The sequence below is a fragment of the Podarcis vaucheri genome, assembly GCF_965113315.1.
Source record: "Podarcis vaucheri genome assembly, chromosome: 7".
Taxonomy (NCBI): domain Eukaryota; kingdom Metazoa; phylum Chordata; class Lepidosauria; order Squamata; family Lacertidae; genus Podarcis; species Podarcis vaucheri.
In genome coordinates this window covers 46,188,691-46,216,517 of record NC_138765.1, presented here as the reverse complement: position 1 = coordinate 46,216,517, position 27,827 = coordinate 46,188,691, and the positions used below count along the sequence as shown (strand labels likewise).

At 42.4% G+C, this 27,827-nt stretch overlaps 1 protein-coding gene across 4 annotated transcripts in view; it reads right to left on the bottom strand.

The window, feature by feature from the left end:
• Positions 1–27,827, bottom strand: part of ADAMTS18 (ADAM metallopeptidase with thrombospondin type 1 motif 18) — a 105,890-nt gene that overhangs the window by 26,804 nt on the left and 51,259 nt on the right. For 2 of the 4 annotated variants that reach the window (XM_082232276.1, XM_082232279.1), the window contains 11 exons: positions 24,588–24,671; positions 23,905–24,064; positions 22,810–22,915; positions 18,927–19,064; positions 17,704–17,857; positions 14,420–14,515; positions 12,993–13,141; positions 6,562–6,734; positions 4,715–4,845; positions 3,290–3,413; positions 2,113–2,357 (listed from right to left, as the gene is read on the bottom strand). In XM_082232276.1, the coding sequence (XP_082088402.1) occupies positions 2,113–2,357; positions 3,290–3,413; positions 4,715–4,845; positions 6,562–6,734; positions 12,993–13,141; positions 14,420–14,515; positions 17,704–17,857; positions 18,927–19,064; positions 22,810–22,915; positions 23,905–24,064; positions 24,588–24,671 (1,560 nt within the window). The remainder of the gene's footprint in view (positions 1–2,112; positions 2,358–3,289; positions 3,414–4,714; positions 4,846–6,561; positions 6,735–12,992; positions 13,142–14,419; positions 14,516–17,703; positions 17,858–18,926; positions 19,065–22,809; positions 22,916–23,904; positions 24,065–24,587; positions 24,672–27,827) is intronic. The other 2 variants (XM_082232277.1, XM_082232278.1) reach the window with 2 other exon arrangements.

The window sequence follows — 27,827 nt, the reverse complement described above, 5'->3', positions numbered from 1 at the left end:
CACTCTCAGTCTGCCTTTCTCCTACTTCAGAGCAATCTTCTCCCTGTTCCTTTGGGTTTACAAAACAAAACATATAGATGGAAGATTCACAGAATGCTGCTTGGCAAGTAGTTTAGGCCTAAGGTGGGATGGGGAAGAATTTGATTCAGCTCACATTTAAAGGTGAACCAACCTAATTTGCACTTTCTGAAACAATATGTGAAACAAAACAGCAATCTTTTAAAATTTGCAATTTTCTGAATTTTGCAATGCAGCTCTCTAGCCAAGTAATATGTACAAAAATGCATTTAGTTAAGTAAAGTGTGCATACAAATGCACACACCTGTAAAGGAGGGCATACACAAATACAGTATATTAGGGGGGTTTCTGCAAAAATGTGTATATTAGGCAAAATTGCATAATAAATTAAATACTAAGAGAAAATCACAGTAAAATGCTGATGAATTTCATAAGGCCAATGCCCCCACCCCCACCCCTGGCACACTGACAGATAAATGTGGGGAACTGAATATAAGACTGGAGAAAATGAGAAGCAGAGAAACTGAAAGTGACAGATTTGCTCATCTCTAGATACATAATTCACACACATAGAATTAGAAAATTGGAAAACAGAAATTGAACCCAAAAATGAATCCATGCTCAGACCTAAGATTGATCATGGCTTCATTGTCTTTTTCTAAAGTCTTGAGTTTTAAGGCTAAGCTACAGTAAAAGCAATGATGAACCAGGAATGGGGTCTTCTTTGCCCAAAGCCATTCCACCTCCCATCTAAGTCTTTAAACAAGTTTTATAAATTGAAACCAGATGACCTTAAATTACCTATGCTGGAATTTTAACAAAATGTTTTAGTGTTAAACGTTTAACTGGATTACACATTTTTTTTAAAAAATATATGCATGTCTCCACTTAAGGCAACTCATCTACATTACCAAAACCATGTGCTAAAAGCTGGCATTGATTTACAATACCAGGTGATCATTGTCCTATCATACGTCTACCATTTTGGTCTAGTTTCCACCCTCCAGTCAGAATCTGCCTATTTTTGCAGGATTAAGTTTGGAATCCACTAGTGAGATGCTATGTTTTCGTTGTATCTGTTTTTATAGGCTTCTGTAAATTCACAATCAGCAATCTATACATAATGCATTCTTTTGACATCAAGAAGCATTGCAAAATGACTCCCCATGTCCTGCCTACTTTAAACATCCATATACTTATTTTGCAAGTAGTAACAAGAGGAGGAAGAGGAGGAGGAGGAGGAGGAGGAAGCTGTAGTAGTAGCTGTAATCACCATCACCACTGAATACAGTTGAACTTACTTCCAAGTTAAGATGCACAGGTTTGTGCCTTTAGTTTTGAAAGTACTAATTATAGTTCAGTAATCTTTCAAACGGACGTGGGTGGCGCTGTGGGTAAAACCTCAGCGCCTAGGGCTTGCCGATCGCATGGTCGGCGCTTCGAATCCCTGCGGCGGGGTGAGCTCCCATCTTTCAGTCCCAGCTCCTGCCCACCTAGCAGTTCGAAAGCACCCCTAAGTGCAAGTAGATAAATAGGTACCGCTTTATAGCGGGAAGGTAAACAGCGTTTCCATGTGCTGCGCTGGTGCTGGCTCGCCAGAGCAGCTTCGTCACGCTGGCCACGTGACTCAGAAGTGTCTCCGGACAGCGCTGGCCCCAGGCCTCTTAAGTGAGATGGGCGCACAACCCTAGAGTCGGACACTACTGGCCCGTACGGGCAGGGGTACCTTTACCTTTAATCTTTCAAACAGCTATCAGAACATCTTCAACATCAATATGAACTGCAGAAGTGAATGGTGGCCTTCAGGCTGACACATGATGTCCCCCCCCCACTGGAGCATCTGAAGTTACCCAAGTCTTTAGGCAATGGAGGAATGAGGGCAAACACCCCTCACCCAGACCGGCAGGAACAATAGTCTCTAGAACACCCATACCTCTGTAAACCATGCTTTTAAACCTTCCAGCATGACTATGCTAACAATCCTAAACAGGAAAATGGCTTCCTGTTCTTTTGTGTGATTTATCCTGTTGGGCAGATGCTGCACCAAGCTCAATTTGTCTGCATCAAGAAAAGAATAAGGAGAAGAAAGCTTACCTCAAATATGAGTGTCTCATTAGTTGGCCCAGTTGCAGAGAGCCTCTCTGGATGGCTAAACGAGCGCTGATACTCGAACATGGTCCCAGCAAAATAGAATTTCCCAGGCCAATCAATTGTCCAGTCTTTTGTTAGGTAATATTTTTTGCTCAAGTTGCGCACTGCAAGGTAGCTGCTAGACATCTGCACTTCCTGTATTTCAATGCTGCGGGCTCCTGCTGGAATCGTAACAATGGGGTAATAATCTAAAAGTTGGAGAAAATGTAGGATTTCATTCCAGTTGTAATGTAGGATTTCATTCCAGTCGTAAAAGCATTTCCTTTTAATCAAACCAGAATATCACAGGCTTTTTTCTGTTGTAAAAGGTAAGACTATTATCCACAGATCATGGACCTTATCAGTTCTGCTCTAGGCAGGTAATAATTTCTGGTAATACAGAACCCTACTTACAATTTTCTGGCTACAATATGGCCATAGACAGGCAAGGCTTTGGGAATACAAGCAAGAACCAGAGCAAAATTTCCTTTGGGCAGGTTCTTGTAGTGCTGGCTGAAGGTGTTTGTGTTTGTCCACATGGATGCCCAGCACACATCTCACAGGGGGCATTAATTGAGAAGGTTGCCACCACGCTAATAAAATTGGTGTTTATTATGCTATTAGTATATTGCAGTTGTCATGGCCTTTAGCTAACACAATAAACTTGTTTAGTTGAATCAAAAAATGAGCAGTGATATCCTTTGGACATCACAGGCCATTGAGATGTAGGCCTCAATCCACCTAGCAAGAGTGGAAGAGAAAACTTTATGACCCAGTTTTGAGGGAAGAAAGGGGGGGAGGGGGTCAATCATCCAAAATGACTAAGGTCCAACCATGTAAATTTTCAGTGCTCTATGTATTTGTAGAATTGCCATTGCCTCTCTTGGGGCTGGGCAAAAGGTTGGTAGGGTGATCTACTTTTGTCGGTGGAAGGGTGAGTTTACCTGTGGAACCAAGAAAGGGTCCATTTTTAGGACAACTCTATCTCTGTGGAAGGTACAGATTTGCTGCTACATACACTTCTAACTTTTATCTCACCTTTTATCTCATCTCAGTTTTCCACATCGGGAATCCTGAACTATGAGAAATCACAGTGCAAAGGAAGATATACCACAAAGTCCTAGCTCAATGGGTTTCTTACCATTAGTTCTATGTTGGGTCAAATAATGGCCAGAGAAGAACTTGCATGTTGAATTATCTCCTTTGCAAACTCCACATGCATCCAAAACAGCTTTAGATCCAAGCTGACGATCACAGCCAACTTGCTGCAACAAAGAAAACATGAGTACATTAAAAGGGTACTGTCAGGGAACTGACATCGGCGCCAGAGGCGGAGGGAAGGCTCTCAAGTGATGCTGGAGAGGGACCCAGCAGGGAGAGAGGCAGCTCAGCTGGGGAAGGAAATCAGCGCAACACCAGGGATAAGGGGGGGCAGATGGAGGAATCGGCGAGAGGGCTCCAGGACTCTTCACCAGACACCAGCGGGGAGAGCACGGGTCCTCCGCTACCCACGCCCACCCTGCGCAGAAGACTTCCACGCAGGGAAGTCTTTTGATTTTTATCTATTGATTTGTTTTATCTTGTGGGCTTATAGCCGAATAAAGTATTATCTATCTATCTATCTTCCACGCAGGGAGAGTAGGAGGAGACTTGGCATCAAACAACTTTTATGCTGGAAAAGCTTTAAGAAACGCCCACTGACGGATTCTGCTAGCGACTGAGACAGCCACGAAGTGAAGAGCTGTCCAGACAGGAAAGGTTTAACAAGCCAACTTAGCCAGGAGTGGCGGTAACTTACGCACGAGCAACCCATATTCATTACAGGTACGTTAGGCTGTTAGGCTATTCCCCCCCTCCCCAAGCTTGCAAAGTTCATTTTTAAAAGGAACAAGTTCTAGTTCTAATGCAACATGTCCAAAAAGGAATTAATTCTAGTTTACATTTGTTGCTTAACAGAATGAACAAGTTCAATTCACATTCAGTTCAGTTCACAGTTCAATTCAAGTTCATCCAAATTGTTCTCAGTCGTTTTTTCCCAGCATTCAGAAGGTTACAAGCTGCTGTGCTGAAGTAAAAAATATACTTAAGGCTAAGGGGGGAGGGAAAACACATCATGAAATTATTTCAGTTATTTTCCCCAACATTATGATCTTTCAGCTTAAAGGTCAAATGAGTCTGAAGAAGAAAAAGAAAAATACATGTAAGAGAATGAACTACAAGATAAGAGGAACAGGGGTCTATAAACAAATTTCAGCACCTTTAAGCTACAGCTCCCAAAATTCTTTGGAGAAAACCATGAGTGTTTAAAGTGGTATCATAGCATGTTAAATTTATATGCAGAAAAGGCGTCAGTTCGATTGGTTCATACAGTCCTGTATGCCACTTGGCTGAAACTAAGTGAGTTTTCAGACAAAGATGATTTTCCATTGCCTGCTACCAACATACTCTTTTTTAAAACTGGGGGTGCCAGGGATTGAAGGTGGGACCTTGTGCATGCAAAACATTTGCTCTACCACTGAGCTGTAAAAAAGCAAAGTGGCAAAGAGAACTTTTAGCTTAACCTTACTTCACAAATCCCATCAATGCACACATTGTCTTTGTACAGGGAGCAAGGGGTTCCATCTTTTACTCGGTTGGACATTGCAAAGAAAAAGTCAAAGTCTTCTGCAGTGCAGTATAATTTGCAGCGATCTTCCTCTGAAAAGACATTAAAAGGGCAAATTATGGAGTAGAATTATTAAACAGCGTTGCCATTCCATCCTGGAGATGGATGACAGCACAAGGAATAAAATGGACAGAGGTAGCCAGAACATTTGTGTAATTAATAATACTGTTTCTGAATGGTCAGTAAATTGGAATATACCTGACCACCTGGCCACACCAAGACACATCCCTCCACCAATTCAAAATCAGGGACAGGCAGCGGCGTAGCGTGAGTTGTCAGCACCCGGGGCAACGCAAGTAATTTGCGCCCCCTAACCCGGGGCAAGGCACGTAATTTGCGCCCCCCTTCCCCCTAACCTGCGAGTTGCCGCTGGCGCTGCTGCCCAAATGACGCCGCTTGCCCGGAGGAGGAGGGGGGCAGAGAGGCGAGGAAAATGCAACGGCCCAGCAGCTGCAGCAGCACCGGCGGAGGCGGGGCTGTGAGGAGGGGCTGCCTGGCGCGTCCTCCGCAGTGAGCGCTGAGAGCCGCTGCCTGCCGGGCGCCTTCAGCCGGGCGCCTCGAGACATGCAGCTCTGCTACACCCTGTGCCCGAGGCTCTTCGGCGACTCCGGAGGCAGCGAGCGCGCCCCCCAGATGTTGCGCCCGGTGCGGCCTGCCCCCCTTGCACCCCCCACGCTACGCCACTGGGGACAGGCAGAAGTCTCTCAGCCTCACTTACCTCACAGAGTGTTTGTTGAGGGGGAGGAAGGAAAAGGAGATTGTGAGCTGCTTTGAGACTCCTTAGGGTAGTGATAAAGCAGGATATCAAATCCAAACTCTTCTTCTTCTTGCCATGTTATCCTCACAACAAACCTGAGGGTTATGTTAGGCTGAGAGAGAATGACTGGTTCGAGGTCACATAGTAAACTTCATGGCTGAGTAGTGATTTTAACCCTGATCACCCAGGTCTTAGTCCACTTAATATCCCTCAAAGTTCATGGGCACTTTCCAGCCAGGAAAAACACCTAAGGATGCAAAGCTGGGCTAGTGAGGTATGTGGCCAAAGGAGAGGCTGTGTAACTAGGGAGGAGGTGTGGCCTGGGAAGAGTCCTGGGAGACAGATAGAGGCCTGAAGCTCACTGCCTCTGCTGTTGGGCAACACAATATAATGGGTGGGGTATAAATAAATTTATTATTATTATTATTATTATTATTATTATTATTATTATTATTATTATCCCCCATATTCCTGCTGGGAAAACTGAGGGTGAAATGGAGTGGTTCCCTAGGACCACCTGGTGGGTTCATGGCAGAGGTGAGATTCAAACTAGGGGCTTCCTGATTTGCAGCTTTGGTTTGTATCTAACTAAATGCTACTTAGTGTTGTCTCATGGAAATTAATGAACTTAAGCTATTGTTGTCCACTTACTTCAAGGGGTCTGTTTGGATTATGACTAGCATTAGCTGCTACTCTCTGTCTCTTAGCCCCTACATTACAGTCATTCTCCTCCAGCTACATCTCTCTTTATGGACTGTCAGATCAAGTAAAGCTTTAGATGCCTGATCTTTCATAAGCAACATTTCTCTGTGTTGTGTCAACAGCTTATATACTGCTGCCGCTGTTGTTATTAAGGATTTTATTGTCAATTTTCTGTAATTTGTGGGAGAGTGTCTTGAGGGTCTGTTATGATGGCAAGGCACGGTGTTAGAATTTAGAATAAATAATGCAAGATATATCAGAAACTGGTTGCATGCTGTTCCTGGCTTACCTTCCACTTTCATGTAGGGCTTCCACTTATAGTACCATCCACGGAAAGGTTTGCTGTTATATTCAGCACACTGTTGGGCACGGAAGTCAGGGCTACTAGACATGCATGGTTGAACATTGCAAAGTTGATAAATGCGACTTGAGCCCTGACAGAATTTGCCACCGTACTGAGGCCTATGGAGAAAGAAAAACATTTTTGCAAGACCAAACACAGAGCAGATGATCAACTTTTACATGCATATCATTACAGTGGTACCTTGGTTTGCATAAGTCTTGGTTTGCATATGTTTTGGATTACAAATAAGTCAAACCCAGAAGTGCATGTCCCAGTTTGCAACCTTTTTCTGGATTACAACCCATTTTTTTGGATTACGAACAATATTTTTTTTGGAGGCCCCATTGGCGAAAGCGCGCTTTGGGTTACAACCTGTTCTGGTTTATAAATGGACCTCCAGAACGGATTATGGTTGTAAACCAAGGTACCACTGTATATCTACTTCAACATCAAAATAAAAATTCTAATCCAAGAAGCTTTGTTTCAGATCCTGTGTTTTGCTTCATTAATCAAAACAATGAGGCTAGAACATGCCATCCGGTAAGAACCAATATATGTTCAACAAAATGATTTGTTACCTGATAGGTCATTGCATCCTAAATAAAATCAGGAAACACTCTCTTGTTTTGGATCAACTTATCTTCCAGGTCCAGGATGTAAGAACGTAAGAGAAGTCTGCTGGATCAGACCAATGGCCCATCTAGTCCAGGATCCTGTTCTCAAAGTGGCCAAAAGCATTCTCATCCCACTTATGGCTCCCAGCAACTGGTATTCAGAAGCAATCAACTGGTATTCAGAAGCAATCCTACCTCCAATTGTGGAGGCAGAGCATAGCCACCATGCCTAGTAGCCATGAATAGCCTATTAGTCATCAATAGCCCTCTCCTCCATGAATTTGTCTAATCCTCTTTTAAAGCCATCAAGGTTGCTGGCCATCACTGCCTCCTATGGGTTCCATAGTTTAACTATGCACTCAATGAAAAGGTACTTCCTTTTATCCCTTCAATGGATGTCAGCATGTGAACATAGTAAGTTTCCTAATCCAGTCAATCACTGAACATTTATTTATTATTTTACACTTAAATAGCTTTGGGAAGAGGAGCAATGGTAGAGGGGTATGAACTCCCTCCTATTTCTTTTATCTATGGATTCAACCAGAATTTGTTTGCTGGTAGGGCAGAGTCACTATGCTAGCCTCCTGGCTTGTTGGACACCTTAGCTTACTGGGGGAGCCAGGGACAAGTGTGTGGGGAGACCAGCATATGTAGCATGTAGCTGTGTCTCGAGTGCATCTCAAACACATTACAGCTGTAGGGAGGGGTGATTTATGCTTTCTCTCTTCAGCTGTAACACCCATACTTCTGAATATTACTGCAACACTGCAATTACTGCAACATGACTACAAGGCATAGCTGCAACACACACACATGACTACAAGGCATAGCTGGAAAACCAAGACATTTTAAAATAATATAAAATGACAGGTTATTATGCAGCTGTAATTGGCCAGAAATAATTTGGCTCCACTGGTCAGTGAACTTCTACACATCATGCAACTTTTCCTCAACTGACCTAAAGAAGGTTCTCCCACAGGTCTGATTACACAATGCATTCATTGAGCAAGCAAGATGAATTTTGTTCCAGTTTTGTTTTTGTTTTTTGTCTTCAAATGTCATCAACCACCCAAGCATGTATTCTAAATACACACATGTCATGTAGTCAGCCCTGGGCTAATCTTGGTTGACCTGATACAGGACCCCTTACATTATATTAAATTGCCCTGGTACATGACAGGGAGAAATGTTTCCAAATTAACCCACCATATTTACTCAACAGTGGTGCTCAAATCCCTGTATAGATAGTTACCACTGAATGTTAAGTCAGTTACATACAACAGAACAGAGGCCCTATTTTGACGTATTAGAAATACATATCTCTTAATATCCTATTCAGTTGAATCCATCATTGGGGAAATTGTTAACATATGTAGGACAGAAATCCAGGTGTGTGAGATATATATATATATATATATATATATATATATATATATATATATATATATCCTCTGCTCAGACTCAGCATTATAATTCTTGTATTGTTACAAAACAAGCTGGAACATGTTTCCATGGTTTGTGTGCCTTGAAAGCTAGAATTCTAATTCAGAATATCCTCTTGCAACCACTGGCAATTGATTAACATTGGATCTAATTTTTTATTAAATGTGAAGTTCTTGGTTCTGGCCTAAATTCTTGCAACCCCCTCCCCCGATCCCACCCCCCAAACAGCCTCTTTATGAATCTGAGACTGTGCAATAGTAAGCATCTTCGTCTAGCAAATTGATCATGGTATATACTGCATATTCATGGTCCAGTGCCCACTTGATCAGATTCAAATAGGTCCTAGTAATCTTTATGCTGCAATAAATCTATTAAAACTTTATGGTGCAATAAATCTGCAAACCTTTAAGATGCCACCAGACTGTCTTACTTTTACTACAACTTGCTCACATGCTGAAGTCAGAAACATTTATTTTTTGGAGTTTGTAATTATCAGTGTGGCATAATGGTTAGAGTCAAGGGTGCTAACTTGAATAAAATATGGTGGAGGGGGCAGGTAAACCCCACCTCACATAACCGAACACAAGATACAGCACATGCCTATCAACTTTTGGTGGCCCCCTCAAATATTTTATTGGGTGGGTGGGTGTGAAGGGATCTCGGCCCTTAGGAGTTGGCTCCTATGGTTACACTATTGGACTAGTAACCAGGGACCCCTACTAAGCCATGCAGCTGATTGGGTGAACTTGGACCAGTCATGGTTGACATGTCTAACTATATCACAGTGTTGTTGTGAAGACAAAATGGGGAGAGGGGGGAACCATGTGTGCCACTTTGATCTTCTCGTTGGAAAGGCGGGATATAAATGTTAGAAATAATGTAAGTTGAATTAATAAACAAGATAGGAGCTTAGGCTGCAGTCCTATGTACATTTAGCTGGGAGCAAGCACAACTGAATTAAATGGGACTAAATTCTGTGTAGATTTTGTTAAATTCTGTGTATTTGTTAAAGTCCCAATTGAAGCCATCCTATACTTAGGATGGCTTCAAATAGGACTTTAACAACTAAAGAGGGGCATAGATCTGTCAGTGCCTCTTAGCTCCAAGAGGTGAATGGAGCTTCCTCCAGGTTCACAATCAGTAAATCTTTGAATACCAGTTGATGGCGTGAGGAGGGAGAGAGACATTGGGGGGAGCCTATTGCTTCCCTGTGTTGCATTGCTTGAGAACTTGCTAGAAGCTTTTGGCTGGATTCTGTGTGAAACAAGATGCTAGACTAGATGGGCCTTCAGTTTCACCCGCTAGGCCCCTGCTTACATTCTTATGGTCTATTAAAGTCACACCTCTTCAAAGTAAGCATGGTCATGCCTGGGCTATTAAAGCTCTATATTTTCTGTATAGAGTCAAAGGTTTATGAAATTCCATGCTTGCACCATCCCTCCAGTATTAGACTAATTACTGTTTTTAGTTGTACACTCCAATTTCATTTGCAGCCCTCCTGATCACTCATCAAGCTACAGCATGCAGCAAATAAAAAGTACATATGTTGAAGCTATTTTGTTGCTTTGGTAGATTTTTTTTTTTAAAAAAGTACAAGCACATCTAAAATTGCATTCTAATATTTTTGTGAACAATACACTATTATGCAGCAGGTAAGACTCAATCCTACATATATGAGTTACTATGAACGTTTGTCTCCTGGGCTCTCTTCATATTCTTTACAGCCAAGCTATTAAATTATGTAATCTATTTCTTTCTCAGAGAAAACTATCTCGATTGTAAAATGTTGTGATGTATGGGAAACAGATCCACGAATTTACACTACAGCAGCTTGTACAAACATAATGATTTTAGCAAATCTGCATAGTTCTGTTGTACTGTGGATGACCTCCAAAGGTGTTTGGTGCTGTAAGGTCGTAGCTAATGCCATGAGATGTTCAGAATACCAGGGCCAATTTTCTTACAAGCTCAACACATTCCATTTATATTGTACATTCTAATGATAAAATTGCTGATTATGCCAGGGGAAAAAAGCTAGAATCATAACTTTAAACACAAAAGGTTATGAGAAATGGTAGGCTCAGACAACAGCCCCACAATAGGAGCCATGTGGTCACCATGTGGTAGGAATCAATGGAACTAGGATTGTCTGTATATGCAATGAACTCCATAACATGTACTAATTGGACAAAACAGAAAAATGAGATTTATTTATTTATTTGGACCTTTTCATACCACCCTTCATCCGAGGATCATAGAGCAGTTTACAATATAGAAACACAAAAAGACATAACATAGTAACAAACAAAAACAATACCCCCTTCCTCTGCTTACAGTTTAAAAGCCCATAGATTCTTTAATTAGCCAAAGGCCTGAGAGAATAGGAATATTTTTGCCTGGCACCTAAACATAAGTAACAGAGGTGAGCCATCCACGAATGCTAATGAATCATTATGGCACAAAAAAGATTAAAAGGTTCCTACCAAGTATATGACAATATTAATTTTCTGCCACCACCAAAACTCAATGGAGTAATGATTCTATCTCTCAATGGCATTTTACTTCAGAAGCTTGATGCATTTCGTATGTACTCATTTTATGATTAGGAGGTTGAGATCCAACCATTCAATATAATACTGAAGTTTCATGTCCTCAACAAATATTTCCACCATGAATTTGGCTTTTCACAATAATTCCATGGGAGGGGTCCACTGGTCATATAACATATATATGTCTGATCTACATGTGGAGGGAGGAAACCAGATTGAATCCAGTGTCCCTGTCCCCCAGACACCATGTTTTGATTGTCTCTGTATGCTCAGAGATCCCGCAAAATGTTTGATCAGTGATCTTGCAGAATGCAGTGTTCTGAACATTTGGCATGTGCTAACGCAGGCTTCCTCAACCTCAGCCCTCCAGATGTTTTTGGCCTGCAACTCCCATGATCCCTAGCTAGCAGGACTAGTGGTCAAGGATGATGGGAACTGTAGTCTCAAAACATCCGGAGGGCCGAGGTTGAGGAAGCCTGTGCTAAGGTATGTTCACACATTGCATTTAATGACTGTGTAATCTGTGTACTTGTGTACACAAATAGTTGAGCTATATACTCGTACTGCTATTCACATGTAACATTCAATGAGTGCATTATGTTCATGTGTAGCTGTACAAATCAATGTGAGTACACTCTTTCACAGCTTGTACCTACAGCTTGTACCTGTGTAAGTGTAATGCCTGAACAAGCTTACAATATACAGAGATCAACAGTGGGACAGCAGGGGTGATCTTCCTTCTCTCTTGGCCCCACTTGCACATTGTAGGGGGTATGTTGTGAGAACTGCCCTACAATCCTAGAGCTAAAGCTAAGCAGATCTTAGCTTTATATAATCCTCTATATTGCCTGGCTGCAAGCCTAATTTGAACAGAAAGCTGAATATGTGTAACATGCAAACAAATAACTAACTAGCCAAAATTAGAGTTGTCTGGACATGCCATAATCCTGATAGGGTTTAAGATCTACTTCTTTCAGCTTTAGGTGAATTATCACTAGAAAGAGGGATCAACCAACATCAGACACTGGAGCAGGTGCTCATACCAGAACCCTCATAATCCATAAATGAAATGTAATCTACTGCAATCCTCTCCATACATAGCTGACGCAGCATGAGAAACAGCATTCAGCTCTGAATGAAATATGTCACACTCAATTTAGTTGAGACTCCACAGTTAAGAGATTCCTTCTTCAGAATTATCTTATGAGGCTGTGTCATTTAAAAAAAATGAATCACTTGACATTATTCTTTTGCTAAGGAATTGATGTGAAGGAATCTGTGGTCCTCCAGATGTCAGGTGTTATAAATGTGCACCACCCCCTTCACCCCCAATTTCCCATGTTTACTGGAAAGGTCTGATGGGGGATTCTATGTTTTCAACTTAATACCTTTGGGGAAGGTCATAGCTCAGTGGTAAATCTAATAATGTCTCCAGGTAGGGAAGGACCTCTCTCTGAAACTGTGGAGAGCCACTGCCAGTCAGTATGGGAATACTGAACTAGAGAGACAAACAGTCTGGGCTTCATATAAATCAATTTCAGGTGTTCTGGACCCTCCCATGATTGGTGAGACCCTACTCTTCCTTACCCTATGCTCTTTAAACATTTGAACATTCAAAACATTCAAATTTGGTTGAATCCATCCCATAAACATTATAAAGGGGTGTGTGGGTGTGGGTGTGTAAACTTAACACAAATATTTACTTTGCCACCTATCTTGATAGGATACAAATAATGATTAAAAATAATACCTTTTCATATCAATGTCTTACTTTGGATTATTGCAGTGTCTCTCTTGGTACGTGACTCCACCCCCACAGGTCCGAGAGCAACTGGACCACTCAGACCACATAGACCACTGGCCATTAACAGGCTTGGGACCATGGTCTCCATATTGTACACATTGACCTCTTCGACACCACTGTAGGAGATAATGTAGAAAACCAATGCTTTGTCAGTATCTACCAGGATGGCTGGGTAAGGCTGAAAAAAGAACCAGTTATAATCAGTTATGAACCACTAGAGTGGAAAGGAAGCTAACGCAAAGAGTAGGTGGCAAGAAAATGGGGAAACTGGAATTAGTGGCAGAGATCTGAGTGAATGCACCTCCTATCCCTTCCCAACCATTGTCCCTGTCCTACCTTTAAGGTCAAAACAGTCCCAGGTGAGCTATAACCAATGGAGGTTGGTTCCTTTGGGACAGGGGCCGGCAACATGTTGCCCATGGGCCAGATGCGGCCCACGAAGACCATTTTACCAGCCCACGAGCCACCCCTGAATCGAGCCGCCCACGTGGCGCCGGGACTCACCGGGCTGCACCGGAAATTGCGTCTGAACATGTCCAGATGCCGAAACTTGCGCAGGTGCAATTTTCGGGGTTTGGGCATGCACAGAAGCAATTTTCAGCGCCGCAGGCATGCACAGATGTGATTTCCGGTGTCATGCTGTGCCAGTCCGGCCCAGGGACCATCTCCGTGGGAGTGATCCAGCCCATGGCTGGTAAACCTTGCCAACCCCTGCTTTGGGAGAATGCCTGTGATCCTCAGATAAACTGGCCTGTTATCCTCAGATGAAGGGCAATATAGAAATTTAAAATAATTGCTCCATCAGCCTCAGTCTGTCCTCAGCCGGAACTCACCTGCTTCCTTTCTTACAACCAGTCCAGGAGGTGGTTCTGGCTGTCAACTTCCTCCTTCTTAATCTCAGTGTTGCCTGTTGTAGAACTCAGCAAGGGGGAGGATAGGAATGAAGCTAGAATTAGTTGACTCTGCCTCTCATTGGCTCTGGCTCCACCTACCATTTGGGCTCCCAGCTTTCTGCCCTGGCAATGGGTACCAGCCATCACTGGGTATAATAATACATTAGGGTGGGCACACACATACAATTCAATGTGCCTAGATGCAGAATGTGTGTGCCATTCCTAGATCTCATCTGGGATGTTTATAACACTGTTGAGGACAATACACAGCGGATTTTATGTGCATATGCCTTTTCAGAACATAGGAAGCTGCCTCGTGCTAAATTGGTTGGTCAGCCTCAGTACTGTCTATATTGACTGGCATCGGATCTCCAGGGTTTCAGAGAAGGATCTCCTCTGGCTCTGCTTGGAAATTCTTGGGTGGGACCTTCTGGATGCAAAGCAGGTTCTCTACCACTGAGCTTTGGCCCTTCCCCCACTTTTGCAGCCTTAGTAACTTACCATGCCTATCCCACAGGGTGTTCCTTCTGCGGCTGGCATAAACTTTGTCTCACATCGATGGCCTACTTTATGGCACCACAGTGATTTACATATATCCTGAAATTTATAAGAAGAAGAAGACACTCCCATTAATCCCAGTCTTTCCTGACTGGAAAAATCCAACTTGTCTATTCTGATGTGAATAAGAGGCCTGAAATTTATATAGGTGCTTGTGTACTGTCATTATTACAGTTTCATTTCATTTTTCTCCATTCAGTGTTAACAACAGATAACCAAGAAACCCAATAAAATCAACAAAATCAAATCTTTGAGAAATCTAGAATATTCACACATACAAGCAGATGACTCTTACCCCCCCCACCAACACATCATCATTTGTGTCCATTTTCTTTGAACTGTCTGCTTTGCAATGCATTGTAATTGTCACAGGTTATTTCTGTAGTCTTAGATCTGTGATAACTCATTTAGTCAACTTCAAGTCTTCCCATGCTGCTGCTGTCACTAGGGATATATGAACCAACGCGTATTGCACACTAACTTACTTTCCCAACTTTTCCTCCTCTACAATAATGCCATCAAGGTATGATTTGGGGGCAGAAGACCTTGAGGAAAGAGCACCCACTCTGCTACTGGGGTATAAGAATGTGACCAAGGAGCCCTTCATTTGGAAAGCTCTAGTCTGGAAAGCTCCAGTTGTGCTCTCCTGCTTAGGTCTTGTTTTTGTGCTTCCTATACACATCTTGTTGACCACTATGAGAACAGAATGCTGGACTGGATAGGCCATTGGTCTGATCCAACAGGCTATTCTTATGCTCTCCTGAAAAGCTTTCCCCAACTTGCGCACCAGTCTGATCCAAATGCATGCTTGACTCATATTATTATTGTTCTTTCATCAACATTACTATCCAACTGGTTTCCTAAACAAATCCCCTCATGGCTATTTTGGATTCCATACCTTGTCCTTTGCCCACCCTGCCTCTTAACAATTCAAGCTGCAGCAAAGGCTTCTGCTTCTCCCTCCTTGAAATTAACAAGATCCACCCCTTCCTCCCCATTATAGCTGCCAAAACTCTGTCCCCTACGTCTTGTTGTGGCTTGCCTCAAATACTGCATGCTCCTCTTCTCTAGCTCTCTTTTATCACTCCATTTCCTCCACTCTGTCTAAAAGCATGAAACTGTATGCCTCTCCCCACCCCCTGGCATCCTGTGTTCTCTTCCTCTCCTTTCATAGATGCATTTACTCTTTCATATCAGTCTTTGACTTTGCCTAGTATGCTCTTATTGCCTTCCTTTTCCCACCTCCTCCTGGTCACCTCTCAGTGCCTGTGTCAGCTGTTAGATTTGATTTGATTCTATTCATTTAGGAATCAATTGAGACCAAAGTTTTAAATCTCTAGCAACCAGTGTTAGCATAGGAAAACCACCAATATCATGTTACTGCCAATAATTAACTTGTGAATTGTCATGATGCTATCTTATATACGTATAAACTTTGCTTACAGGTGTCACAAGCTGTATTTGATGACTGCCATGGCCTCTTGGCTCTAGAATCTGCCTCAACAAGAATTACACCAGATGTTGCTTGTTTCAAGCACGTTTTTCCAAACAGTAACTTGAAATAGTGGAATGGGTTTTAAGATCAGAATCCAGAGGTATATTTTTGAAATTCTTTCAAGGTAAAACTAAATGTGGATTTACAGCAAATTAAACTGGAACTAAAGAGATGTTGGAATCCTGGTGCAATAAGAGGCTGCAACTGTTCCACTCTGCTCATAACTAATTTTTAACTCTTTCCCCCCCTAAACCCAAGCATATGAATGTTGTTGTTGTTGTTTAGTCGCTTAGTCGTGTCCGGCTCTTTGTGACCCCATGGACCAGAGCACGCCAGGCACTCCTCTCTTCCACTGCCTCCCGCAGTTTGGTCAAACTCATGCTCATGTATAATATTAATGCATAATATGTATAAGATTAATCAATTTAATGAAGTTGTGCTTAATTAAAGGCTTTTGCATCTTATTGATTGCTTTATCAATTAGATGAGAACTCAAACCAAAGCATGGGAGTAGCATAATGGCTAAAAAACTGAGTTGTGAATCAGGAATTTCCTGATTCAAATTCCATCTCTGCCATGAAATCACTAGGTAGCCTTGATACAAAGCCCCTCTCTCACACACCCCCAGTCCCCAATCTCTGATATACGGTTCTTGCAAGAATTAGAACGTAAGAGCTTTGCTGGATCAGGCCAATGGCCCATCTAGTCCAGCATCCTGTTCTCACAGCAGCTGACCATGCATATGGGAAGCCCAAAAGCAGGAGCTGAGCTCGACCAAGCTCTGCCAGAAACTGATACAGTGGTACCTCAGGTTACAAATGCTTCAGGTTACAAACACTTTGAGTTACAAACTCTGCTAACCCAGACGTAATACCTCGGGTTGAGAACTTTGCCCCAGGATGAGAACAGAAAATGTGCACCAGTGGTGTTGCGGCAGTGGGATGCTCCATTAGCTAAAGTGGTGCCTCAGGTTGAGAACGGTTCCAAGGTACCACTGTATTCAGAAGCATAGTGCCTACAACAATGGAGCTTGAACATAACCATTGTGGCTAGGAGCCCCAATAGCCTTATCTCCCACAAATTTGTCTAATCCTCTTTTAAAACCATCCTAGTAGGTGACTACCTCTTGCAGGAGTGAATACCATAGTTTATGCACTGCATGGAAAAGTAGTTTCTTTTGTCATCTAGCTATTTCATGGGAAGAGCTTCCTAGACTTGAAAGTGCTTTACAAATGTAATTATTATCACTTCTAGTAGCAATAGTAGCATTACTACTACAGGTAATGCCATTTTAGACCTGGATTACGCTATGCAGTTTGCAAGCATATCTGTAACATCCCTTTTTGTGCTACAACTATGCACTGCTTAAAAAACTGATTGGCCTAGTTCCATCTTAGGCAAGAAATCACACTAAAATATTCTTAAAAGCACAGTGAAGCTTGGGCATCCCCTGCTCCTCTATCCCACCCCCACCCCCCGTTCATTGCAATTAGATTCTGCATCCTGTAAGCACAATCTCGCCCTGCAGCTATGCTGGACCACCTTGACTTCCATCCAAGCCAACACCTTCAAAGCAGGCAATGGCTTTGCCAAATTATTTAAGATTTAGAAACAGTGCAGACCCTGGAGCTCATTGGAACCCCTCCACTCATTCATAATCTTCCCATTTATAATTCATTGCTATTCCTCAGTGCAAGTTCTAACGTCTGTCTGGAAGATGCGAATCTCGTACCTTTACAAAACTCAGATTGCAGAGTTTTGCTTTTGCTCCAAATTGCCATTTGCACTGGGTGTCAGCATCATAGATCTGTCCTGGGAGTTTATCGGGGTATTTGTATTGTCCAGCTTGTTTGGGTTCATCTATCAGGCAAGCTGCTTGAGCAGTACTGAAGGAAAGGAAGGAAAGCATCTGTTAAGAATACATTTACTTAGGGTTGTTTTTTTTATCACATGTGGTGGTCTAAGCGGTTTACAAGAATAAAAAAACGAAACATTAAAATATGGAGATCCATCATTAAAATTCACAAAATGACAGTCCCACTAAAACATTAAAATAGAAATATTTGTAATTTATAAAATACAATAAAGCAATCCAATTAAAAACAACACAATAATTGAAATGGGAGACTTAGATAAGGAGCTCAAGGGACTTAATTATTTCTAGCTCAAATCACATCCACATGTTTTCACCCATAATTCTATTCTGGTCTGTTTCTGTATTAGTCTGGTTTTATTATATTTTATTTAAGTCTCTAAGAATATGCATTTAAATATTACTTTATTTTTCCATATAATTTTGATTGAAGTTTTAAAATTATAAGAAAAGGGGGGGATACAGAAATTAAAAGAAGAAGAGAGAGAGAGGATACTGTGTAGGGAGGGCAGTATATTGCATCATGAGTACAGCAATATATTGTTGAGTTTTAACAAATACTTTCACATATGGGGGGGCAGTATATATCATAATGTACTCCAACAGACTTGCAAGTCCCACTTACTTTTAAACATTTCATTATTCCTGTCTAAATAAGTGTCTGTGTTAATTTAATTTAATTTAATTTAATAATTTAATGCCTTTTGCTTGCTTGGCTGAACAGCTAACTGTACAAAACTGGCCCCACCTACCACTGGCATGTAGCCAGGATTTTTGTTAGGCTGCAGGCTTTTCTTAGGGGGGCAGGCTTTTGCTGGGGGAACAGAACCTCAGATTTGTATTGATTTTTATTGTTTTATTGATTGGGGGACAGCTGCTCCCTGCCCCCCCCCCCCGGGCTATGCCCATGTCAGTAAGGAATAGGACCAACTGGGACATTCAGCTAGTATGTGTGACCCCAGTATCCTGCTCAATGTGATGTTAATCACTTGATTCACTATGCTCCAGTAGGGTTTTACTTTTCAAGGCTATCTTCCTCAGTATCAGAAATCAAAAAGATGCCCTTCCAAGCTGAAGCCTACCTGAGAAATTTGTTGAGATACTGCCGGCTGCATACTGACCACGAAAACACTCCATTGTTTCCCGTGAGGGTGGGAGACATAATGTTACCTTCGGCTTTTCTGCAAGGATTCCCTTCTCCATCATGAATCATGCCAAAACTAGAAAGTTCCAAGATAAAACAAAAACAAAAGCAGAGGCCTTCACAATGTGTAAGGACAAATGATATGGCAATGGTGTGGCAATGCAAATTATTAGACTACTTCATGAGTGCTCCACATGGGTAAGCACTTGGAAATGACAACTGATACAGAATGCAATTGGTTTGGTTGGTTGGTTGGCTGATAAGTTGGAATGTGTGCAGAGGAGGACGACCAAAATGATAAAGGGCCAGTAAACCTTTGATTGTAGATGTGTCAATCATCATTTCACAAAGGGCCAAACTAGGTATGAAACCAAAAGTAGAACAGGTTGGTTCCAAAGGGTCAATGGAAGCAGGAGTCTTCATCTGATGGAATGACTCTATCTGATGGAAAGTCTCCTTCTATGAGGGGAGAAGACTCCATATGTCAGAGAAAGGGAGCCTTTAGATCCAATCCCATATCTTTAAACACACAACCAGCCCATATATGCAAAACAGGGAAATGGGATCTGATTTAAAAAGCAAGAGTGGTGTTTGAATCAAGCACCGGTTGTATCTTTTTATGTGACTTTATGTTCAAGTTGTGGAAGTTTAACTGTCAGGTCTAGTTTCCTCCAGATTTCCAGCTTTAAAGCCTCTGGCTTTTGTAATTAAACTTGAGCTAAGCTGTGGCATCCTTCATTTTGTAGGGAAGGAAGTTCCATCAAACTTTAAATGATTTATTTGACAAAAAATCCGATAATTGTTTGAAACGTTCCCTCCCATCTATAATTACTATCTGACTGCTAATAGGATCATTAGGCAACACTTCTAAGGATCATCTGCCTCTAGGCATCTGAAGGCCATTGCTGCCAATTTCCTACATTATACAGCTGAAAAGGCACACGCTTGGACAAATGACAATGGAAGAAATTTCTAGCAGTTATTGCCAAATGAAAGAATTGCAGTCTTTCCAAGATACTTTTTTTGGAAGGCATTTCATAAATCCTTCCTGTCCGGATATCAGCATTCATATGCCAAGCTGAAAAAGGAAGGTTATAATAGGAAGAAGAAGAAGAAGAAGAAGAAGAAGAAGAAGAAGAAGAAGAAGAAGAAGAAGAAGAAGAAACAACTCCTAAAGGGAATGACAAATGATCTGTATTACTTAATGATAAATAGAAGAAGAAAGTAAGACGCAAAAATGTGTGCTTATTACCCAGCTTTATCTACTTATTTTCTCTGGGCACAATCAATCAGTTGTAGGAAGTGTCCTCTTGCACTGCTCCTATTTAATTTCTATAGGGCTTCTACAAGAGAGCATCACACCAGCATTCTCTTAAGGAGTTAATTCCAATACAGCAGAAACCGGGAACCTCAGGAGAAATTATAGCATGCCCTCTTTGTCTGGCTCCTAGGACTCTCCCCCAGGCCCCTCCCCTGCCTCTCTCTTTCTCTCTTCCCAGGTCATACCCCTCACCAACCCTGTTCTGTACTCTCCTTGAGTGCTTTTGCTTGGTAGGAATATGTCCTTAAACTGTTTGCATGGTGGATGGGCATAGAAGCCTCTGACTTTTGCATGTCTGGTATGTGCAAAGGAAGAGATTAAGTTCACTGGTAGTGCATCTGCCTTGCATGCAGAAAATCCCCAACATCTCCAGACAGGTCTGGGAGGGGCCCCTGTCTGAAACTGTGGAGCGCCACTGCCAGCCAAGGTTGACAATACTTGGCTAAAGAGACCAATGGTGTGACTCAGTATAAGCTTCTGTGTTCCTATCTGTTGCTCTACTTGCTTTTGCTTCTGGCTCCACCCACATTTCCCTCTATGCCCCCACAAAGTCAATGGGCAAAGTTGAAGCCCTTTTCCAACAGGGGAACCTGATCCTAGGAAGAAGGATATTGGTATGAACCACTAACAGTGTGCATCCTTCTCAATCCCACCAACGCAATTAGGTACATCTATAAGGTAAAGGTAAAGGTATCCCTGCCTGTACGGGCCAGTCTTGACAGACTCTAGGGTTGTGCGCTCATCTCACTCTAGAGGCCGGGAGCCAGCGCTGTCTGCAGACACCTCCGGGTCACGTGGCCAGCGTGACGAAGCTGCTCTGGTGAACCGGCACCAGAGCAGCACACGGAAACGCCATTTACCTTCCCGCTATAAAGTGGTACCTATTTATCTACTTGCACTTAAGGGTGCTTTCGAACTGCTAGGTGGGCAGGAGCTGGGACCGAAAGACGGGAGCTCACCCCGCCGCGGGGATTCGAACCGCCAACCATGCGATCGACAAGTCCTAGGCGCTGAGGTTTTACCCACAGCGCCACCTGCATCCCTTGTACATCTCTACATAGCCTGAAAGATATAGTTCTGAATTCCATCAGATATTTGTTCCTGTTTCCCCCCAGTGAAATCCCTGACAAAGTTACCACTAGGTTTAGGATGAGCCTTTAATTCCTCATTTCCTTTCAGATGGACCTGCAAAAGGACCACTCATATAGCCATGAGGTCACAGTCAATGCTCTACAGTATATTTACACAATGAGAACTGAATAGCTCCAAGCAGTCATGCAGAATCAGAGATCCATGTAGCAAGTGAATGGGATGACAGCAGCATGCCCATTGACAAAAGGGGACAAGCTGAATGGAACTGTCAAGCCAACAATGAGGAGCTTCTGTGCAGGATGTGTTTTCATACAGATTCCTGAACAAAAGAAATTCTGGATTTAATTCTGCCTCCGTGCTCAAAGCCACGGTTAGCCTGCAACTGATACCTTGGGAACGCAATGTCATAGCAAACATTCATATATATTTAAGTGCAAACATTCATATATATTTAAGTGCAACATCAATCCCTCATCTCAAAAGTTCAGGTAGCAAATAGTTGATTTTAAAAATCAAATGTAAAATAGTTGATTAAAATGCAAATGTAACTAAATCATCCAAAACCTCAGATCCCCAACCCTCCAGTGGGTTTAGGCTAGGGATGGGGGAGAAATTTAATTCACTTCACTTTAAAGGTGAATCTCTCGAAGCTGAACTTTCTGAAACAGTGTGAGAACTGAAACATAGATATCCTTTGAAATTCACAATTCTCTAAATTTTGTGATACAGTTCTCTAAATGTCAAATAATTTACAAAAATGCATATCTTAGGCAAAAATATGCATTAAAACTAATGAAAATAACATACAAAAATGCCTTATATTTGGAGATGTTTGCAAAAATGTGTGCATCAGTCAAAATTACATACAAAACTATTTATTAAAATTAATTTACACTGAAATGCTGAAGAATTTTTAGCATTTTTTAAAAAAATGCTAATTGCTCCCACCTCTACCTTTGGAGTTGCCAGTTTAAATTCAGGCCCATGATGGAAAAGATCTTCCTCTACAGGGGTCAGCTGATCAGCACAGATTGTAAATCCCACTAAGGATCAGCTGCACTATGAAATCTCCCCTAAATCTCTTTTGAAGTTTTCCCCAACACTCTAGAGCAGGTTTGGGGAGGGCATGGGATGTGCATAGTTGGAGTAGAGGGGGGAAAGTCCCATTGTGGAAGCAGAAATCCTTTCACTGATGGTACTTAGCACTGCATTAGATAACAGCTGTAATGATGGAACACTGCTGGATCAGCAAGGTCATAATCTTCTATCAAACGTAATAATAAAATATCAGCCAAAGCAGTGTGTGTGTGTGTGTGTGTGTGTGTGTGTGTGTGTGTGTCTTTAGTAATAATAATAACAGTCTCTTAGTAGCTTGTAGGGAGGGAAAGACTCACGAGGAATAGCTTACTTGTGTCCAGATTCATGGGCAATAGTAAATGCCAAACCAAGCCCCGTGTCCTCATTGATTGTACAACTGCGGTATTTACTGCACATTCCACTGATTGGAGCAAAACCTGCCAGGGAAAGGATGGTTGAATGGCATTATATCTTTATTCTGCTGCATAACATCACAGAGATTCAGAACATAGTTTGTGTTAGGAAGATTTTGGGCTCATTTAAGCTTTGTCATGTAGAAGAATGCACAAGGCAAACTCACATGCACATGGCAATGCTGGGCCCGATCCAAGAAAAATGCATTCTGTCTGCAGCAGTTAGCCTACAAAACTAACACAGGCTCCTTTTCTCTGCTGACTCAACAACAGTCCTGTCAGTTAGGAAAGCTATTCTGGAAAAGGGCGCCAGCTCTTTCCTGAAGGTCAGCCAGAAAGAATGAGAGTGCCCTTGGCCAGAGATATTTTCAAAAATCTGAAGCAACCTGACTGCATTGAATATTCCCCAGGCACAGTGCCCATCCTCCAGAAGACCCTTTCCTTCATTTCAATGCCACTGAGTCCAAAATGCTGCAGATCAGATAACCCTGTAGAAAACTGTGAAAGACTGACACATAAACTTGCTACTTTCAAATTGACTCATTTCTGCTGGGCTGCCTTTGGGACTGGATTAGTAATGAAGGTAAGTATGTTGTTGAGGGGAGGGCATTAAAATTGGGAAACTCATATGTGGTTTTTGGACAGCCTGGGCACTGTGCCTCCTTTGATTCCTTATAACATGACCAAAGCAAAGATCATATTCCAAGCTATTCCTCTCAAGTTTCTTTCATTGTTTTCAGTTTATTTTAAAAGCTTCTTGTTGTAATGATTCCTTAACTCTCTGGAACTCTCAATGCTTTTAAAACAGGCACAACTTTGCAGCTGGATTGCATCTACCACAATGTGAGATATGCTCATTTCTCAGCCGTGATACCCTATAATATATCCTAGCAAATGGTTTCCTGCCTAGGAAGCCACCCCTCCCAGAGCATCCATCATGTCCATCAGCCCCATAGCTGGAAACATGTGGATGACACAATGTTGGGGGAGGCTGCCATAGAATATGCCCATACCTAAAGTGTCGCATGGTTCATTCTTCCAGGAGCATATATCAAATCCAGTAAGCAAGATGGCATGGTCATGACGCTTCCCATTCTTTCCAACCAGAGCTGATTGCCACTGGCAAAAGCTGTTTAATGACTGGTCTGCATGGTGGTTGATCATCAGTCCACCCTACAGACAAGAAAAAAAATCTACTACCAGCAACTGAAAAAGGAAGAATTCTTCAAAGGCAATGAAAGTCTTATGAGGAAAGATCTACAGGGCCAGATCAAGGGAGAAAGGGGGTGTATGACCTGGGTGGCAGGCTAGGTGGGCAGCAAAATTCCCAGTTGGCCAGGAATGGGGGAAGAGACTTTTCCAAAGGGATTGGCTCCAAGGCCATTGAGCTGTGTCTCCTTCTCCTCTAAATCTGGAAACAGAGGGTGGGTGATTGCTGTTGTCAGCAAATGTGAGGCAGGAGTGGTGGGGCTAAGTTGAGGGTGCATGCCAGAGAGAGATGCAATGAGATGGCAACAAGCCTGCCTTGTCACGGTGCCTGCTTTCCGGGCACACTGTAGCCTCAATCATTGGTAGTACAAAAATGACACATGTTCATATGTATGATTTACAACATCATGAGAATTCCCCTATGGAATTCTGTCTGTGGAATTGAGTTTGTATACAACCTCTCTGAGTCTGATGAAACATCACTTACGGGTTCCTGTTCCAGAAGAAGAAGGCTCACAACTACAATATTGATGTCACTTCCAATTGTGCCATCCTTAAAAAGACTTGATACCTATGTGAAGGTTAGCACAAACAAAAAAGAAAGGAAAATAACAAGTAGTAAGCAAAAGGAAAATAAGTTTTTAATCCATCCCTTCACAAGTACTATATTAAATGCAGACAGCACGAAGATGTGCTGGATGACATATTAATTTACAAAGACATGATCCTTCAGGAAATATTTCTATGCAATTCACAACATGAAATTAATTGGATCATCAGTCTTAAACATTTTTGCAGACAAACATTAATGGCAGTGACAGCCCAATGTCTTCAATACAATAGCCTGATGATTCAGTGCCAGAATTTGAACTGAGTTTCTTCCAGGTTCACAGCTCAGTTGCTTACCAATGGTCACATCTGAACATTGAGTGAGCCACAGCAAGCCCCAAGGTCATGTGCCCCCATCATTCCCCTTCCTCTGGCATAGCCACATAAGGAGGCAAAAGGAAGCTTTCACTTCTGTTTTCTGTTAACCACACTTTAGTGTTGCATTCAACCCCTAAACAGTGACCACAGCTAACTATGGTTTGGCAAAACAAGCCAGCTTCATAACCCATCATTTGAAGTGAAAATTAACATTAAGCATATTGTGTCAATTTAATGACATCACAAGGTGCAGTTAAACACCCCTGGGTAGTTACTTATGAGAGAAGCTGTTCTATTCCATACCCAGGTGTCAGGGCTTTAAAGGTCAACACCAGAACCTTGAATTAAGTCTGGAAATGAATTAGAAGCAAGTGCAGGTGAAAAAGTACTGTTGTGACCCTGGTTAGAACTTCATAGGGCAAGAATTGTGCCTGGAAACAAGCTATGAGCTAGTACAAAAAGCAACTGTGGTATTCCTTCACATCCTTCCCCTCTGCCCTTAGCTTCAGATCCAACCATCTGTACCCTGTCCCTCATTAATGAAGGGTGACTGGACTGATTTCCAAAGAAGGAGGCATTCAGACTTCTGAGCAATGCTCTTGCTAGCATAAGCAAGGGGAGAGGTCAGAAGGGGAAGGAAGGAGCAAGTTCATAACCTTATTTCCTTCCTCACACCGGAGCAAGGCTTAATCACTCAAACAAGGCCTTGGGTTTGAGTCCATTGTGCTCTTTAATTTAAAATGACACAGCTTCTTGCAAGTACAAAAGCCATGCGTGGACCAGGCCAAGCACTGCTGTGAAAAAGGAAATGATTTAAGAAAGAAAAGCACATCTCCATACATATATTTCATTCTATCTTTGCTACACAAGACCATCAGGCCGCTTTGAACCAAAGCTCTGCCAAGGATTCTCTCATTTCCATCTGTGCTCTGGAGGTCATATAGTCAGCACAGCCAAACCAAAAAAATACTGGCAGGGTGGTGAGGGAATACTCCATTTGCTGAAAGTTTACCTTGTTTCAACGCCCTCTCTCTTGCTGCCACCCTCCATTATTGCCCCTCCCCCACAACTGTATCTATGCACTTGTGCACATTTATGTTGGGTTTTTTTTTTAAAAAAAGATAACATTTGTGCACATGTTTCCAACACAAAAGTAGTCATCCAAACTGGTTTACAATTAAAATTAGAATAATTGGGTTGTATTCAACATAGCACTAAGATGAGCATTCTGTCAGTGCAAGGAATTCTCCTTGCACCACAGAATGTTCTCTCCCTCTCTCCAACACCACACAGCCCCTAAACTGCCAACTCAAAACTCAAACTCTCAACTTGGGTGTTATGATTGTAAATTTTATTCCAAAAAATAGGACAGGATCCCAACAAAGGTTGAACTGAAGGTTACAGATTCCTAAGGCATGGTAGGGCTCTACAATACACAGCAAGGCAAAAACGAAGAAATTGTTCCAACACTTGACACACACCCTGAGCTCCCCTTTTTAAGAGCAGGGGGACACAGTTATTTGTGTTGTCATTTCCCCCAGACCTGGGACTGGACAAGCAAGCAGTCACACCTCTAAGTAGACAATGTTCACAAGGTCTCTTCAAGCCAGGCAGTTACCTCCACAGAGACAACTGGGGCACCTCACCATCAAATCTATCCTTAGGTGCATCCCTTGAGATGGATGGTCCCTTCCCACTAATGGGAGGCACCAAGGCCCTCTCAAACAGCAGTGATATTGTGTTCAGGGCATCTGATTACTTTGGTTCAGCTCCAAAGGCCTTCTAGCGGTTCCCTCATTGTGAAAAGTGAGGTTACAGGGAACCAGGCAGAGAGCTTTCTCGGTAGTGGCAACTGCCCTGAGAAACGCCCTCCCATCAGATGTCAAGAGAATAAACAACTAAACAACTAAAATTCCTCAGCCCAGTATAACTGGAGCATCTCCTCCCCCATCCTTCAGCCTGGACAGAGGTCCTCCTCCGAGGGTCTTCTGCTGGTTCCCTCACTGCGATAAGCAACGTTACAGGCAGAGAGCCTTCTCAGTAGTGGCAACTGCCCTGTGGAATGCGCTCCAATCAGATGTGAAGGAAATAAACAACAATCTGACTTTTAGAAGATATCTGAAGACAACCCTGTATCAGGAAATTTTTAATGTCTAATGTTTTACTGTTTTTTATGTGCTGTAAGTCGCCCAGAGTGTCTGTGGAAACCCAGCCAGAAAGGTGGGGTATTATTTATTATTATTATTATTAAGGTGGGTTGCTCTTCTGACTACCTCCTTGGCCCTTTCTCCCAGTCCAGATCCCCACTTTGGCCCTCCCTGAGGTCAGACTCTTCTCTAGGTTCTTCATTACTTGAGTACTATACAGTACTATAAGTACTCGGGTTAAGTACTTAATTTGTTCTGGAGGGCCGTTCTTAACCTGAAACTGTTCTTAACCTGAAGCACCACTTTAGCTAATGGGGCCTCCTGCTGCCGCCGCGCAGCCGGAACATGATTTCTGTTCTCATCCTGAAGCAAAGTTCTTAACCCGAGGTACTATTTCTGGGTTAGCGGAGTCTGTATGTAACCTGAAGCGTATGTAACCTGAAGTGTATGTAACCCGAGGTACTACTGTACTCCAATCCTCCAGCACCTTCCCCCAGGCTGGGCACCTCCAAATCACCAATCTCTACCTTGTCATCTGACTACTCCTGTGTTCATAGGCTTCATGACATGAAGTAAATCTGGGGGTGGTGCAGGGTGCACAGAGGGTGAAAAATCCCACTGCTCTTGCTGAAATCTTGCATTAACAGGACAGG